The sequence below is a fragment of the Leptonychotes weddellii genome, chromosome 8 (assembly GCF_054177405.1).
Source record: "Leptonychotes weddellii isolate Sample4059 chromosome 8, ASM5417740v2, whole genome shotgun sequence".
NCBI lineage: Eukaryota > Metazoa > Chordata > Mammalia > Carnivora > Phocidae > Leptonychotes > Leptonychotes weddellii.
In genome coordinates this window covers 24,490,414-24,507,654 of record NC_138376.1, presented here as the reverse complement: position 1 = coordinate 24,507,654, position 17,241 = coordinate 24,490,414, and the positions used below count along the sequence as shown (strand labels likewise).

Here is a 17,241-nt window from a genome sequence, read left to right as displayed (position 1 = left end):
AGAGGGGAGGGGGGTGGGAGGATGGGTTAGTCTGGTGATGGGTATTAAAGAGGGCACGTATTGAATAGAGCACTGGGTGTTATACGCAAACAATGGATCATGGAACACTACATCAAAAACTAATGATGTAATGTATGGTGATTAACATAACATAAAAAAAAAAAAAAAACCAAACTGGCAAAATGGTAACAAGCAGATTCGGGCAGTGGTGGTACAGTGTTCACTGTACTATTCTTTCATTACTTTCCCAATATTTGAAAAGTTTCACAATCAGGGGCACGTGGGTGGCTCAGTTGGTTAAGTGTCTGCCTTCGGCTCAGGTCATGATCCCGAGGTCCTGGGATGGAGCCCCGTATCGGGCTCGCTATTCCTTGGGGAACCTGCTTCTCCCCCTCCCTCTGCCACTACCCCTGCTTATGCTTTCTCTCTCTCTGTCAAATAAATAAATAAAATCTTTAAAAAAAAAAAAGAAAGAAAGAAAAGTTTCACAATCAAAACTTAGAAAAAATATTTTTTTAAGTAATCTCCACACCCAGCGCTGGGCTGAGATCAAGAGTCACACACCACGGACTGGCTCAGCCAGCCAGGCGCCCCAGAAAAAATATATTTTTTTAAATTTTATTTATTTATTTGAGAGAGAGAGAGAGAGAGCAGGAACAGCGGGGACGGGCAGAGGGAGAGGGAGAAGCAAACTCCCCGCTGAACAGGGAGCTGGATGCGGGACTCAATCCTAGGACCCTGAGATCATGACCTGAGCTAACGGCAGACGCTTAGCTGATTGAGCCACCCAGGTGCCCCCTATTTTTTTAAGCACAAGTTCTGGGGACACCTGGCTGGCTCAGTCTGTAGAGCATGCGACTCTTGGTCTCCAGGTTGTGAGTTCAAGCCCCACATTGGTGTAGAGCTTACTTTAAAAAAAAAAGCCTTAAATAAAAAAAAGCACAAGTTCTCAACCCGACATCCCGAGTTCAAATCCTGCCCTGCTGCTTCCTAGCCGCATACTCAGGGTCAAGTTACTCCAACCTCTATGCATTAGACCCCTCACAGGTAACCTGGGGTAATAATAGTACCTCCCCCAGGGGAGAGGATCCACCAAGCCAGTACGTGTAGGGCGCTTAGGGTAGCGCCTGGCATGTGGTCAGGGCTCAACAAATACTCATTTTCTAAAAAGGGGCGAAGAGTAGCTGCAGAGAGACTGAAGCTCCACCGCAGATGGGAAAAGGCTCCTGTTCTGGACAGCCGGCCCCTTCCCCACATGTGTGCACACACACCTGTTTGAGGATGTTCTGCTCCCTCATCAGCTTCTGCCGTTCCCGGTTGGGCTTGGTGACCATGACGTCCAGCACATTCTGCCCATTGTTGGGGACGTCGCTGACGAAGAACACCAGGTCCTCCAGCAGCTGGATGACAAACCTTCATGAAGGGACACCAGTGATGACAAGTGTAAGGCACCAACCCTGGGAAACCCCCCGCCACGGGCAACCAGCCCTGCCCCAAACACGCTCTCATCAGGCCACTCGCCCACCCTACGATCCAAAGCACAAAGCCTATCATTGGCCTTCAACTTCTCTCCCCAGCTTTACCCCAAAAGGCTCTCAAAACACACACCTCGCCCCACCCACCCTGGATTCTAAAGTGCCCCCGAGACAAAGAATCTCAGTATACTCCGATCTGGAAAGGAACAACAGGGCACAAGGTGTTTGGGGTGAAGGACTCTGCATTTCCGTCCTGACCCTGCCACTTACTAGCCGTGTGACCATGGACAAGTCTCTTAACCTCTGTGAGCCTCAACCCATCATCACGGTTAGTTCTGGGAGTACATGAGCAATACATGAGGTAAGGGCCCCAGGGTCCACCAGAACCTGCCAGAACAAGTCCCCACCTCTGTCTCCCCAACCCCAGCCAGCCAAGCCTGCCCGGCTTCTGCTTTGTGACTCCTGGGTTCATGAAATGCAGACCCTTCGAGGACCCTGCCGTGCGGCCCACCTGCGGTCGTTCTGGCTGATGAAGCCCTCGTTGAGTTTCTCCACGGCACTGGCCAGCATGGAGCTGGCATCGTTGGCGAAGTCCAGGTCTCGGATCTCGGACACTGGCACAGACACGATGGCAAAGGCCTCCTTGTCCTCCTTGGTGGGGCAGGTGCCCAGCTGCAGGGACAAGAGGTCAGCAGGGCACCCAGGGACAAGCCAAGGCCCTAGCCCCGCAGCCCCGGCTGGCTCGCACCATGAGCCGAATGGGCCGCTCCTCCTCGATGTCGATGGGCACATTGGTGCTCTGGATCCACGTGTTGGTGCAGAGGTGCCGCAGACGGACGTAGGAGTTCCTGCAGGTGGGGCCGGGGGCAGGGCACAGGGAGCGGGCCTCAGAGCGCATCCCCGCTGTCTGCCTGCCCTGCCCCACACCGGCTCCACATCTCCACCCGACTCCATGGCCATGGGACAGGGGAACCGATCCCCTCCAGGGGAGGAGCCCAAGCCAGAGGAGAGTGGCCAGCAAACAGCCCTCAGGCCCTGTGCTGTTCCGACCCACGTGGCTCGCCTGTGCTCCCAAACCCAGAGCGCTCCAAAAGCCCAGGCTTGTTTGTAAACTTGAAACCAAGATTCATTTGGACAAATGAGACTATTTAGACTATTTATCCCACTTCGCGTCAAGATGCATGCATCTCAGAGCAGAAACACTCTTGTCTCTGATTATGAAATGTAATTACCTTTCTGAAATGAAAAACAATCTGAATCTCAAAAGGCACCTGGCCCCAAGAGCTTCAGGTAAGGGCTGGTGGGCCTACACTGAGTGACTCCATTACGTCTCCCATCAGCCCTGTTATGGGTAACTTGATATGCCCACTTGACAGATCAGGCAGTCAGGGCAAAGGGACTGAGGTCAGACAGCTAATAAATGCCAAAGCCTGACTGACACCCGGGAAGTTTCTTGATGTTACGCCCTAGCATCTACGGTTGGGGGGCCTTAAAGGTCAGGGAGCCCAGTCCCTCCCCTCCCTCCCGCCGTGTGCCGTGGACAAACTCATGCTGCATGTGCTTGAGTGTGCAGAGAGACGGGGGCAGGTGCCTGATAAAGAACACTGGAGAGAAGGCGTTTTGAACCCAGGGCCCGGCACATGGCGCATGTTCGGTGGTAGTCAGCTGCCCACAGCTCTGAGAGCTCGGTCCCCAGAGGGGCGGGACAGGCAGGTCCTGAGGCCAGAGGGGCTCAGGAGGACAGAGGAGTGTGGGATGCAGGGGGCCCAGGGACAGGACGGCACAGCCTGGGCACCCCCATCAGCCCCCAAGCACACGGCACCTACTCACCGGGGCACAAAGGAGTCGGTTTTCTGCAACGTGGTGGGGTCCAGCTCAAAGAGGGAAGCGATGTCGTTGCCGTGGGGCACAGCCACCAGGCGGTACTTGATCTTCTCCCCAGCGTTCCGGCGACCTACACGACTCTGAGCACCCTGGGATAAGGACCCCAGCTCAGGCAGAAGCCCCTCCCTCCTCTCGGGCCCCCCGATACCACCTGGAATCCCACCTGAGAGGCCTTCTCCCTCCAGCTCACTTCCCAGGATTTCCTGGCCAACACCCACGGTCCCTCTTCCCTGGGCCCTGGAGCCCTGCTCTGGTCCTCACCATTCCCGCTGCCTTGGGATCACAGGCATCACCCTTGTAGCTGGGGTTCTCCTGGACAGAGACACAAGACGGGGGCAGCTACTAGATACTGAGCTATGCTCACATGACCCCCACCCCAAAACAAGGTCCACATAGGGAGCCCCCACCCTCCCAGGGGTGCCCACCCCAGCACTAAAGCCCAAGTCGCTCCTGAAGAAGCCACCAACGAGAGTCCCCAGGCCCTGCCCTTCATGCCCCTCTTCATGGACCCACAGATCAATACACACACACACACACACACACACACACACACACACACACACGCCCTAGTATACACAAGCCTGCATTCTATGGACAGACAAACATGTGGAATGTAAGTTATACGAGGGGTGGGAACCTGGCTCGCTGGTGATTCCCCAGGGTCCAGAATAGCTCGTGGCACATAGTAGGGCTGCTGTAATGTTCATGAGGCTTATTTGCAGGCACGCGCTTATTTGATAGTATTTGTTTAATGCAAGAGTGCAGATAAGCCAGGGGCCACGGACACGTGTGTCTATGTGTGCAGACGTGCACCGGCTCACGGGCTCCTGCGCGCCCGCGTGCCCACGCACCCCGAGCTCCCAGGGCGCCCTCGACCTCCCCACTCACCTCGGCGGCCAGGTAGTTGCCTGTGGCCAGGTGCTTGAAGCGGTACAGGCCGTTCCAGTGGCCAGCTCCCCCACGGCAGGGGTCGTGGTGGACCACCTGGGGGGTGCAGGGGTGAGGCAGGAAAGGGACACTGGCCAGGGAGCGGTAGCTCGGGCCCTGGGGAGGCCTGGAGAGCTCTGGGTAAGTGGCACCCGGACCTGCCCCCCCACGCCCCCTGGCCCCGCCTCTACACCTCCTACCCTCCAGGGTGACGGGGGAAGAAGAGGGGGCGGGGCCCAGGGCTGGCGAGGAGGGGCTGGGTCTTGGGTAAGAAGCAAGCTCTGACCTCCACCTCCCAGAGGGCGTTGGAGCTGGTGGCCGAGGTGGCGGACTGGCGCAGCGTCGTGCGCAGGAACACCTGCAGCTTGCCCTTGTACTCGTCACACGTCAGGAACTTCTCCTGCTCCGCGTGGAACAGCCGCACCACATCTCCCTACAGCCGTGGGTCACGGGCTCAGGACGGGCCGGGACCTTCCCGGGGGGCCAGCCCCCCGCCGCCGTCCCCCCCACCCCCGCCCACCCTCAGATGCAGGCGCGGCTGGTGCAGGGCCCCTCCTGCTCCTTTCAGAGCAGCAAGCAGAGGGCGAGATGCATGCTGAGCCCCACCGGAGGGTGGCCAGGGCCAGGGGCTGGCCCCTCAGCCAGGTGCTCTGCCCACACCCCAAATCCAGAGCCTCCAGACGACTGGGGCGGGACATGCTCTTATCCAGAACCTTCCCCAGCCTCCTATGTCAAGCCCACCCTTGGCTATCTCCTTCCCTGATTCGTACCTCTAGTAACCCCACCTGACCTCTAAAGGCCAATCTCAAGTCACCCTCTCTATGAAGGCAGGAGGGGTATCACCTTCTAGGGTCCCCCCAGGCCCATGGCTGCACCTCCCTAGGGCCCCTTCTGCCTGAATATGGGTAATTCTTGCCCAATTCCTCTGCTCCCACGGGCCTGGAACAGCTGGAGTGCAGAGACTGTGGCCTATTCATCTCCGGAGCTTTGGACACAGAGACCAAGTTTGGACCCTGGTTCTGCTTCCCAAGCTGTGTGACCTTGGATAAGTCCCTTAACATCTCTGAGCCTCAGTTTCCTCTTGTGCAAAATGGGGATACCATGGCCCCTTGCAGAAATTGCGAGGGCTATAATTTGTATAATGAAGAACATTGCACGTTTCCCACGTGCTAGCCGCTGCGTGAGCCCTTTACGTGGACTTCCTCACCTCATCCTCACCCACGCTGCCCGGGTACCTATATCATTATCCCCATTTTACAGGTGGAGAGACTCAGGCAGAGAAGCTAAGTGTCCTGCCAAGGGTCACACAGCTAGTGGCAAAGGGGACATGAATCCGTGGTGCAGCTCCGGAGCCCTCACCTTTCCACCACACTTCCTACCCTGTGCCCACCTGTGGAGTGAATGTGCGAGCGAGTGAGCGAGAGAAGATACATAGATTAAGCCAGTTACTTTGGCAGAACCTCGTGACTTCTGTATCCACGCAGTACAGGGCGAGAGCCAAAAAAGGGGTGGACTCTGCACACTCAAATCTCACTTCCAGGTGGCCTGGCCTCTAACATCAAAGCCATGACAGAGTCACAGAAACCAGTCCAGGCCACACCATGGGGTTCGGCCCAATGATGCTTCATTTTCTAAGGGCCACACAGATTTGGGAGCAGGAATGTGTAATCAGAGAAGGCTTCCAGGAGGAGGTGGCACACAGGCTGAGGCTTGATTGCTATGTGGATGATGTGCAGGCTTCAGGGAGGGAGAGAAAGGCATTTGGACAGAGCACGGGTGGATGGAAAGAGCCTGGGAGGTGGGAGGGGGCTGAGGCAGCCTGCGGGGGCAGTACAGTGTGACAGAGCAGCCCGCCTGGGAGCAGAGGGTAAGGGGGGACACTGCAGGCTTCTCGGGGGATGCAATGAACACAGGGCAGCCAGCCTCCTCAGGTGGCTGCTCTCAGGCCTGTCACCTGTGCCTATATGTCCCTTTCATGGCCAGGTGCCTGCCAATTCCCCTAGCTGAGGAGCCCCACCCTCTCTGCTACCCCCCAAATCTGCCCTTCCATATACGACCTACCCCCCAATAGGCTGGTTCTACCCCCTGAAGCCCCACTTAAACCTCTGAGCCCCCCTCTCTCCCCCACACTTGGTTTTCAGGGCTTGTGTAGCAGTCTCTCCAGCCCTCCCTGCCCCTCGCTCTGCTCTCTCCCTAAGTCATTACCATGATGTTTCCCAGCAATACTGGGTCCGGCAGGCTGAACCCCTCAGCGCCTGCCAACCCCTATGTCCTAGCACCCACGCCAGTGGGTCTGGAACCAGGGCACAGGCCCTGACTCAGCAGCCTCAGGCCCTTGCCTAAGAGGGCACAGGGCAAAGGGGAGGGCACCTGGCCCGGGTCCACGGAGCCAGTGCTGGGGAGGGGACAGGGTGCTCAAAGGATCTTGGCCCCCAAGGTGAGGGGACGGGGACCCCTAGTCCACTGGCACACCCTTAGTAAGAGAAAAAACAGAGGCTAGCCAGGACCCAGAAAGGATGGAGAGGGAGGCTATGAGTCCAGAGACAAGAAAAGGGGTGGTCCAGCTTGTGGGGGAGTGCGGGGGTCTGGGGTGCTGGGGGGGGTGGAGGGAGGCTGAAGAGGGTGCAGAGCCAGAGAAGGGGGCGCATGGAGGGGAGGGTCAGGCGAGGAGCAGACCTGGGTAGAGGGAGGTGGGGGAAGGGGACCCTGCGGGGGAGGGGCTGGGCAGCCAGCAGACAGGTGGCAGCTGTCGCGGGGGTGGGGGGGCCAGTCCTTACCCCTTTCAACACCTCTTCCAGGTGGTCTCGGAACTGCATGAACAGGTTGATCTTCCAGCTGGTGTTGCAGTTCACGGAGTTGACCTGGGGAAGGGCCGAGAGAACCCTGACGCCTGCCAGACCCCCAGCAGTTGGAGGCCAGGGGGAAAGGCCCGGGGTGAGGGGCGGACCAGCCCAGCTCCCATCAGAGCATGAGGAGGTGTCTTCTCTCAGCCAGCCGCCACCCCCCCTCCCCCGCCCCAGCCCAGCTGCCCCAGGGCTGCTGGCCTGGGGGCTGGAGCGTAGGGCAGACGAAGAGGACCAAGGACCAGAGCAGGGCAAGGAGGGGATGTCTGTGCCCTCAGGGGCCCCGGCAGCCACTCACCTCCTTGCAGCCCGCGTTGTCACTGAGCTCATAGTTGCTGGCGTGCAGAGGCTGCCCCGCGTTGACAGGATTCAGGATCACCTTGTCCCCCACCACCACCTACGGGTGCAGGCAGAACAGGGCGCAGATGGGAAGGGCCAGGCCTGTAGGCCTCTCTCTGATCTCAGTCTGCCCCTCTGAGAAATGGGCACGACCTCAGCCAGTCCCCACATCAGAGACCCTATAGAAGCCGCTCTGGAGCTGCAGCCTGGCCGCCCACCCCCCCAGCCGGCCCCTCCACCCCAGGCCGGTCCTTACGTTGTCGCCGTTGCTCCGCAGCTTCCAGAAGGGCTGGATGAAGAGCCAGGAGCCCTCGTTGCCCGTTCCGTCCAGAGTCACCCGCATGGCGTTCTTCTCCAGCAGGGCCGGAAGCCGCTTGTTCACCGTCAGGTACTTGTTGCTCTTCATGTGCAGGAGCTGCGGGCGGGGCGCGGGTGAGGGCTCTGGGCCGCCCCCCGAGGCCAGGCCAGCAGGGAGAAGGGCTCTGGGGGGCGGGGGGGCGGGTGAGGGTGCCAGGCCCCCCCCAGGCCAGCCCAGCAGGGAGGGGGGCTCTGGGGGGCAGGCAGGGTGCGGGTGAGGGTGCCGGGCCCCCCCGAGGCCAGCCAAGCAGGGAGGGGAGCTCTGGGGGGTGGGGGGCGCGGGTGAGGGCGCCAGGCCCCCCGAGGCCAGCCCAGCAGGGAGGGGGGCTCTGGGGGGCGGGTGGGGTGCGGGTGAGGGTGCCAGGCCCCCCAAGGCCAGCCCGGTAGGGAGGGGGGCTCTGGGGGGCCCACTGGACCTTGGTCACAACGGGACACACCTACAGTGTCAGAAACACAGACATAAACACACAAATTGAGACACGCGCAGCCACACGCCCCCAGTCAGGCACCCGGGTGGTCACAAAAGAAGAAGCCCGCATTTTTAAATACTTTGTATTAATTCATGTCATCTTACAACGACCAAAAAGGTAGTACTATCACCAGCCTGATTTTACAGATGGGGAAACAGAGGCACCCAAGGTCCCAGAGCCAAGATTGGAACTCGGACTCCAGGATCTGTGCTGGTGACCAGTGTGCCGAGAACCTGCCCATGGGCACAGCTACTCGGGCCACCCAGCAGGAGGCACACACAGAAGCAGATATGCAGTCACGGAGACAGTCCCCGGGCCACCCGCTGGGGACACAAGCCCCAGAGGGCATGGCAACTGCCGCCCGCCCCCACACCAGCCCAGCGTCTCCGGGGGGTGATGCCAGTGGGTCTCACCTGGATCACACTGCCGTACTTCACCACGTCCCCGTGCACCTTCTTGTTCTCCGTGTCGTTCTGCTTCTGCTCCATCTGGGCTGCATGCTGTGCAGACGCACGCAGACAGGTGGAAGGCAGGCTGGGAAGGAGCAGTCCTGCAGGGCCACGTCCCCTACCCCACACATGCATGCGCATACACACACACACACACACACACACACACACAGCTCCTGGCACTGTACCCAGGGTGACCCCCCCTAGAGGCCATGTGGCCTATCCCCTCCCCCTCTGTTGATGAGGGACTGATACTCAGAGTGTGGAGTACGCAGCCCAGGGGAACCCCGATCCCCTGCCCCTCCCCGCCCACCTCCTCGGGAGGGGACATGCCAGCAGGCCCTTGAGCTCCCTATGCCCTTTGACCCCGCCAGCAGACAACCTAAGCTGTGCCTCACTACCCCCATCATAGCAGAGTCCTGATGCCCCCAACACAGGACCCCTGCCCCAACCCAAACCCTGACAGATGTGCCTGGTGCTCCTTCCTCCTCTTCCTCCTCCCCCCCCTCCTCCCAAAACTGTATGGGCTCCTAGCCACTGCCTTCAGGGAGCCCTCACTGGTGGGCCACATCCAGCTCTGACAGATCCTACCCGAGTGGCCCTCAGGGTTCGGTTGGCTTCCCATTACGGACCCTTTTCAGGCACGTCTGTCACATTAGCCTGGAAGCTGCCTAAGGACAGACTATCTCCTCCATCAGATTGGGGGTTCCTGGAAACAGGGCTGTTTCCTCCATCAGACTGGCACTCCCTGAAAGTACTGGCCCCTCTGCCCCATTACCCAGGTCTCATGACTGAGGCTGGGGCGGGGGTGGCTGTTAGGGAAACTCACCCCGTACCACATGACTTCCCACAAACCTACAGTGTGTGACGATATGACCACATGTGTGTGTGTCTGTGCACACGGAAACACCCTACACCCAGGCCAGATCCCCAGTTCAGCCTTGGCCTGCGTCAGCAGCAGGAAGGACGCCTGTGACAGCCCCCAGCCCAGGAAGAAAGATGGGGTACTTATAACAGAGCTCAGGCAGTCCACCCTCCAACCCTCTCTTTCCAGCCCAGTTCACAGCTCTGGGGTGAGGCCCGCCCTTCCCCCATTTCACACCCACCTCCTCAGGGAAGGGAACATGAGGAAGCAAGGTCTACATGACAGGGAGAGGCGCACCAGGCCTGAGGGAGGGCCTCAGAAACAGGCTGCAAAGCTGCTGAGCACAGCCAAAGCCTCCTACTTTCTTCTTCATGGGGACTGGGCTTGAGGCCCTGAGGTCTGTCCAGGGAGGATTACGTAGGATGTCAACTGAGCCACTGCCTCCAAGAGGCCCACAAGCAACCACCCAGGCCCTTACATTGTGCACTGTCCAGGTGTCCAAGGACCCCAAGGTGGATCAGAGACCGGGGGCCATTCAGGCCCTACCACAAACTCACTGGATAAGCATGGACAGCCCAGCGCCCTCTAAGGGCCCCAGGGTCCAACTCTATAAAATGAGGGGGGAGGTTAAGACTGGTTCTCAAGTTAGGTTCCCTGGAACCACTGTCACCAGGAACTACTGGTAACTCCATGGGCAGCTGTACAGGTTGTTCACTGCACAATGGTGTCCAGCTGAAGGGCTGGGTGGGAGCTGAAATCTAATCCACGTTTCACTCACTGAGCCATGTGCCCTGGGCAGAGGGCTACACCAGCCTGGAGGAAGGAGCACCTCCTTCTAACTGGCACAAAGGGTCATATAGACAAGTGGATCACTGGGAAGGCACTCTACTTCCCCTCTCTCACCTCATTCACACCCACACACACCGATTTGGACTCAGCCACGGGGCCCCTTTGGCTCTGATAAGCAGCAACCCCCTGCGTGCACCCGGATCCCTGACACACATACCCACCTGCAACTTCTGGAGCAGCACCACATCGGCGATCTTCTCCTTGTCCTGCTTGGTCTGTTTGGCCTTCCAGTACTGCTTCTGGGCCGAGTAGCGGTTCATGGGACACACCTTGAAGAGGCAGTCTGTGGGAGGGCAGGTAAAGGAGGGGCGATCAGTTCGTGCGGCGCTCGGCCTGCCACCCGGCCCCCAAATCCCACCTCCGCTCTCTCCATCCCTCCCCACCCTCCTGCCCCACTTGGGTGGAGAGGTAGTGGTTGGAAGAACCCCGAAGAACTTGGGAGAAGGCGTGAGGGCAGGATCTCACCTGGGAGGCAGACACGTGCCCTCTTCCCCATGAGAGATTTACCAGAGGCCTTTGGACCCCCACATGCCCCGTCTGTGCCCACTTTTGTGGACATTGGTGGCTGAAAGCTAATACCTGCATCCTTCTCTGACCCACTGCCATCTCGCCCACAGATGCCTGGGAAGTTACATCCCCCCCCGGCCCCCCAGAAGCAGCTCAGAATTATCTGGCCTCTGGAGGTGACCTCTGTGAGGTGCTGGTCACTCCCCAGCTGCCAGCAGGATCGCCCCGAAACCACATCCTTGCTTGGCTCTTCCTCTGCCCTGAATGAGCAAGCCTCCCTCACTCTGTGCTCCGGAGACCCCTCCTCCATAGGCTCTGCTTCCAGGGAACTTGACCTAAGACTGGGCCCCTCAAAATTCCACAAACAGATTCACTATTCCGATTTTTATTTTGGAAAGCAGACAAAACACCTGTGATTTTCATAAGCCCAAACTCCAGAGAGGGTGCCGATGTTTCTACTTATCCGAAGGAAGCATGAGTTGGAAAATCCTATTCTGAAGTGTGGCAGGAGGGGATGGAGGATTCTGTGTCACGGTGAAGGGCTGGCTCAAGTGGCTGGGCCGGGTTGCCAATGGCATGGGCTACGCTGCGAGGCAATGAGTTCCCCGTCGCAGGAGGGAATCACAGCCTGGACAAGGGGTCAGGCTCGTGGCCTCCAAGACCCCCCTCGTGCTGCAGGGCTGGGCCTCCATGCCTGCGCAGGCTCCAGCCACACGGCGCCCAGGAGGGCGGATGGCTATGCTGAGGCGCCCTTCCTTCTGGCCCTTTCCGTCTGTCCTCCAAAGGAAGGCTAGGTGCCCGCTCTGGTCAAAGCTGGTCATCCAGCCACCAGGAACTAGAAGCAAAGCTGGGGGCTCCTGGGTGGCTCCATCGGTTAAACGTCTGCCCTCAGCTCAGCTCATGATCCCAGGGTCCTAGGATCGAGCCCTGCATCGGGCTCCCCACTCAGCAGGGAGTCTGCTTCTCCTTCTCCCTCTCCCTCTGACCCTCCTCCCCACTTGTGCCCTCTCTCTTTCTCTCTGTCTCAAATAAATTAATAAAATCTTAAAAAAAAAAACAAAAACAAAGGCAAAACTGGATTTTCTATCCAGCCCATGAGCATCCAGCCCCCTGGTGCCATCCGGAAGAGAGACTGAGTGAGTCAAAGTTCAGAGAAGACAGAATTCCTTGAAGAGAACGGGGGAAATAGCAATTCCGTAAGTGGATAGAGTCACCAAGGCCTGCCCTGCCTGGCCCACCTTGACACCACCAGCAGGAGCGGGCATCGCTTCTGGAAACAAGCACTCATTTCGTTGGACAGAGTAGGTCTTCACAAGGATCTGCTTAGCCCTCAAGAAGAAGCTCAGGTGTCACCCCCTCCAAGAAGTCCTCCTGCTTCTTTAGGCTGGGCTGGCGCTCCCAGGGCTCCCCAGGCCCCCCGCTTACCACCTTGAGGCCACGGGTTCCCAGCCGGTCAGAGCAGTGACCCACGCCAGAGATTGTTTGGCCAAGCGGGGGAGGGGGGTAGTCCCGAGAGAGGTAACAGCCGGCATTTAGTGGGCAGGACAGGGATGCTGGACACTGGCACCATAAAGATCGTCCAGCAAGACTCCCGCGGGAACATCCTGCCACACACTCACGGGTGGACTGCTGCGGGCAGTGCTCTGGGCCCAGAGCGACACACACAAACACAAAGGGTTTTTTGCCTGGTTTTAGCAAACAGGGAATTTTTCAGGAATGCAACTCAGATATAAGCTGAGGGAATCTGTGTTGTCCTTTGTGTTGTTCAAACTTTACCAGGAGTTGTTTTTTTCTTTTTCTTTTTTTTTCCTGTTTCGGAGAACGCATCACTGGCGGCCGTGCCAGATGCTTGTGTTTGTGGTTGCCCTAGTCATGATTCACAGGCAAGCTCCGACTGCGTCCTTGGGCCTTCTAGTTGTGCCCAACATCCACTTCTGAGACGCGTATTACTTCATTAGAAATTGCTTTCCTTTTATGTCTCTTTTTTTCGCCCTTAGGACATTATATTGGCCTTGCTCCCTCCCCCCCCCCCAGCTCCAGGCTCCCTCAGACCCTGGCTCTTACCCTCCATTTTATTTGACATAAATATAGATATGCATCGGTTGTATTATTTTTGAATTCCACTTATTAATATTAAAGCACGCTCTGGTTCTGACAGGCTCATCTGCAGGTGGTCAGGGCCACGTGGGGCTCATCACCGTGTCCCCAGCGCCTAGCCCGGGGCTCAGTGAATTCCTGCCGGATGAACGCATGAATCTAGAAACGCCTCTCCCGTGTGGATGAGATGGGGCCTGAATTTATAGCCAAGGAGGGAGGAGAGGGATGAGGCACTGCAGGTGGAGGGAAGGGCAAGAGGGCGCCACGTGGAGGGGACAGTGAAGTGAGAGCGGCAAGTCACACTGTGGGTCTGGCAAGCTGGGAAGGGAGGGGGCAGGCCAGGACCCTGGGTCTGAGTGAGCCTGGAGCCCACAGGCCTGGGGGATCGTGAGCTCCCTGATCTCCCTGCACCCCCACCCCACCACTCCCAATCCAGAAAGGAGAACAGAAGGAAAGAGAGATGCTGCCCCAGGTCGCCCTAGAGCAGAAATTCTCAAGCTTTTCTGAACTGACTCACCGAAAGACATTTCTGGATCACCATTTCATGAAACAACATGGGGGCTTGCTTCTGTCCCTGGTAAGCAGGGCAGGCTCTGACGGGGCTGAGAACCATGGTTATAATATCTTTTGACCAACCCAACCAGAAAACAACTCACACAACCGGATTTTTCAAATGGATATTATTTTAAGACTTCTGAAAGAACTGACAAAATAGTGAAGAATTCCTGGGCCCAAGCCGAGGATCAAAGGGAAGTTAGAAAGATATAGAAACACCCAAGCTACTTTCACCCTGAGGATATTCACTGATTCCAGAAAACAGGCTTTTTTTTTTTTTTTAAGATTTTATTTATTTATTCGAAAGAGACACAGCAAGAGAGGGAACACAAGCAGGGGGAGTGGGAGAGGGAGAAGCAGGCTTCCCGCTGAGCAAGGAGCCCAATGCGGGGCTCGATCCCAGGACCCTGGAATCATGACCTGAGCCGAAGGCAGACGCTTAATGACTGAGCCACCCAGGCGCCCCAGAAAACTGACTTTTTATGTGGATGGCTTCATCAGGTGACAGGAGGCAGAAATCCAAGGCCAGGCCCATGGAAGGTAGGAGTCTATCAGGAGACCCTCCGTTCAGTAAGCTGGGACCCCAAAGGACTACGCCCCCAAGTGTAGGCTGAACCCGAGGCAGAACAGCCCCTTCCAGAAACTAGCGCCCTGTTGGAATCCCCTGGATGGTGTAGGAAACCCCGAATCTGAGTCTGGCTTCAGGCAGTCTTGGACAGGTGGAGCCCCAGGGGTCTGGTAACAGGATATGCACACCCTCTCTGGAGGAAGGTACCTTCCTCTGGTCCACAACCACTCATACCAAATTTTTCATATGCAATGGCAAGCGTACAGTCAAAGCTAGCCAGGAAGTCTTGGGAACTAGCTGTCATGGGAGAGAACCAACCCACCAAACAGACAGTAGAAACAGACATGAAGAGACTCCAGGCACAGACAACGTCTGTAGAACAGTATGCCTACCCTGCTTAAATCCATGAAAGCTTGAGGATCCCTGCAGAGAAGAGGAAACTATAAAGAGTAACATCACAGACTGAAAAAGAACGAAATAGAATCTCTGGAAATAAGAAAGCTTCAATAACCACATTTAAAACTCACTGAACTCATTTAACAGGAAGGAAGGAGTTGAAGGAAGAATGAATGAAATAGGAACGACCCCTACTATGGTGATGCATTCAAATTCTATTCTGGTCTTTAAAGGATGGTGGAGCCCCACTAAAGGGATTTCCCACAGCCACTAATGGGTCAGAGACTGTGTTTGAATGAAACACACTGCTCTGGAGCATCCCAGGACTGGGAAGGAAACCAGACGTGACCCCTCCCAGCTCCCAAATCTTCTATCTCTGTCTTGGAAACCGACTCCCTAGGACTTGTCGAATTTGTCTTTTTCTCTCTCACACAGATCCTCCCTTACAGCCTGGCCCATAGTACATGTTAGGAAATGTTTGTTGAATGAATAAATGACTTGAGTCCTCTACAATGTTTGTGGCACACCTCCATGCTTCTATGGTGTTTTTGGCCCAAAGGCAGCCCTGTCAGAACCCCAGAAGGGGCTGGAACCTTTCTTCTCACCAAACCCCAGGGCAGGAGGGCAGAGAGGAAGAAGGATGGGAGGGTGGCCAGGAGACCGGGCCCAGGGAGGTTTCCAACAGTCAGGACTGTGTGTGTTGGGGGACATGCACTCATTGCTGACGGGGCACAAGGCTTGTGGGGCTGCAGACAAGAAGATATTCACATAGTAAACAAAGTCCAGTGACCTTCCCTGAAACTACAGTTCCCTAACACTTCAAAAGCCACTGCCACTGGGGGAGCTTTAAAAAACACAAACTCCTAGGGCTCCTGGGTGACTCAGTCGGTTGAGCGTCCAGCTGTTGGTTTCCACTCAAGTCATGATCTCAGCGTCGTGAGATCGAGCTCCATGTCTGGCTCCGCGCTCAGCGGGGAGTCTGCTTGAGATTCTCTCTCCCTCTCCCTCTGCCCCTCCCCCGCTGATGCTCTTTCTCTTTAAAATAAATAAATTAATTAAATCTTAAAAAAACAAAACAAAACTCCCAGGTCCCGCATCTATTCAGCAGGCTGGAGCGAGGGTGGGGGTGGGGGTGGGGGTGGGGGAGGTGGGGGGCGGGGGATATGCATCTATAAAGGCACCACAAACCCCAAATAGTTCTGCCGCTCCAACAAGATTGAAAAGCACCAGTGCTGAAGACTGGAGGTGAGAACAGAGCCCAGGGAATAAAGTTCTACAGTCATGGTAAGGTCCAAGCTCTGTGTAAATCGTGTAAACATTTGCTTCTAATAATTTTCAACATTTATTTTTTTTTTAAGATTTTTTATTTATTTGACAGAGAGAGAGACACAGCGGGAGAGGGAACACAAGCAGAGGGAGTGGGAGAGGGAGAAGCAGGCTTCCCGCCGATCAGGGAGCCCGATGCGGGGCTCCATCCCAGGGACCTGAGCCGAAGGCAGACGCTTAACGACTGAGCCACCCTGGCGCCCCATCATTTTCAACATTTAGACTCAACCTACTGAACAAAACACAGAAGACTCCCTTGTGGTTCCAGAAGAGAAGGCAAGGATATTGGGTCTTGATGTAAACCTGAAAGTGCGTCTGGCAGCAGAGGGAGGGGCGCCGGGGCTGCCAGTTGCCGAGTAACCAAGGTGGAACTATGCGTGACCCCCGGGTTTATGCAGGTGACAATGGAGAATCGCGACCGCGCCCTGGGGAGGATGGGGCAGAGGAAGAGGAGGAGTGGCCCAGGGAAGCTACAACCTCCTGGAATAAGCAAGACCTGGGAGCACCGAAGAAACAATGAAGAGCTCAAAGGGACTGCCTTCTCCTAGGACATTGATCTCAGCCTCCCCTCCCCTCCACTCGGCGACCTTGCCGCCGGTCCGACCTTCCGAGAGCACACCAGCATTTGTACAAAATGTCAAGGGACTAGGGTCTTCGCTGCAGCAGCATCGGGAAAGAGTGAGATTAGGAAGAGCCCAAGCGCCCATCAGAGGGGACTGGTGAAATACATTCCAAGCGAGCCGCATAACGGAACGCTCTGCAGCCCTAAGAGAGACACACGCTACATGTGAGTCAACCTTGAGGCCATTATGCTAAGTGAAAGAAGCCAGTTGCAAGGACAAATACTGGATGATTCCACTCGTGTGGGTACTTAGAATAGTCAAATTGATGGAGATGGAAAGTAGCATGGTGGTTGGGGAGGGGGGCGGCGGCGGTGATTATTTAACCGGCGTAGAGTTTCAGTGTTACAGGAAGACAAAAGTTCTACGGCTGGATGGTGGCGGCGGCTGTCTATGGGTGACAAGTTGCTTAATGCCACTGAACTGTACACCTAAAAATAGTTAAAGATGGGAAACTTTCTGTTAGAGATCTTTACCACAGTTTAAAATAAATAAATACTTTCTAAATGTTTCAAACGCGCTAAGTTGTAGAAACACTATTTTCACACAGTTGTCCAGGATACGGAACAAAAAATGGGTATCTAAATGAAAGAAAAAACAGAGAGAGCTCAAGATCTCTATATGCTAATATGAAAAGGTCTCCAGTAGGATCCTTAGTAAGATTTATAAAGTAAAAACAACAAAAACCAGAAAAGCGTATATAGAATGCTACCT

The 17,241-nt window shown here is 56.3% G+C and overlaps 1 protein-coding gene across 1 annotated transcript in view; it reads right to left on the bottom strand.

Annotated features, from left to right (window-relative positions):
* ITPR3 (inositol 1,4,5-trisphosphate receptor type 3) overlaps nucleotides 1–17,241 on the bottom strand; it is a 67,490-nt gene that overhangs the window by 31,129 nt on the left and 19,120 nt on the right. Inside the window, 12 exon segments of the mRNA XM_081828021.1 lie at nucleotides 1,272–1,413; nucleotides 1,987–2,147; nucleotides 2,224–2,323; nucleotides 3,306–3,448; nucleotides 3,621–3,671; nucleotides 4,248–4,343; nucleotides 4,573–4,719; nucleotides 7,064–7,147; nucleotides 7,428–7,526; nucleotides 7,725–7,883; nucleotides 8,709–8,795; nucleotides 10,620–10,741. Of these exon segments, the coding sequence (XP_081684147.1) occupies nucleotides 1,272–1,413; nucleotides 1,987–2,147; nucleotides 2,224–2,323; nucleotides 3,306–3,448; nucleotides 3,621–3,671; nucleotides 4,248–4,343; nucleotides 4,573–4,719; nucleotides 7,064–7,147; nucleotides 7,428–7,526; nucleotides 7,725–7,883; nucleotides 8,709–8,795; nucleotides 10,620–10,741 (1,391 nt within the window).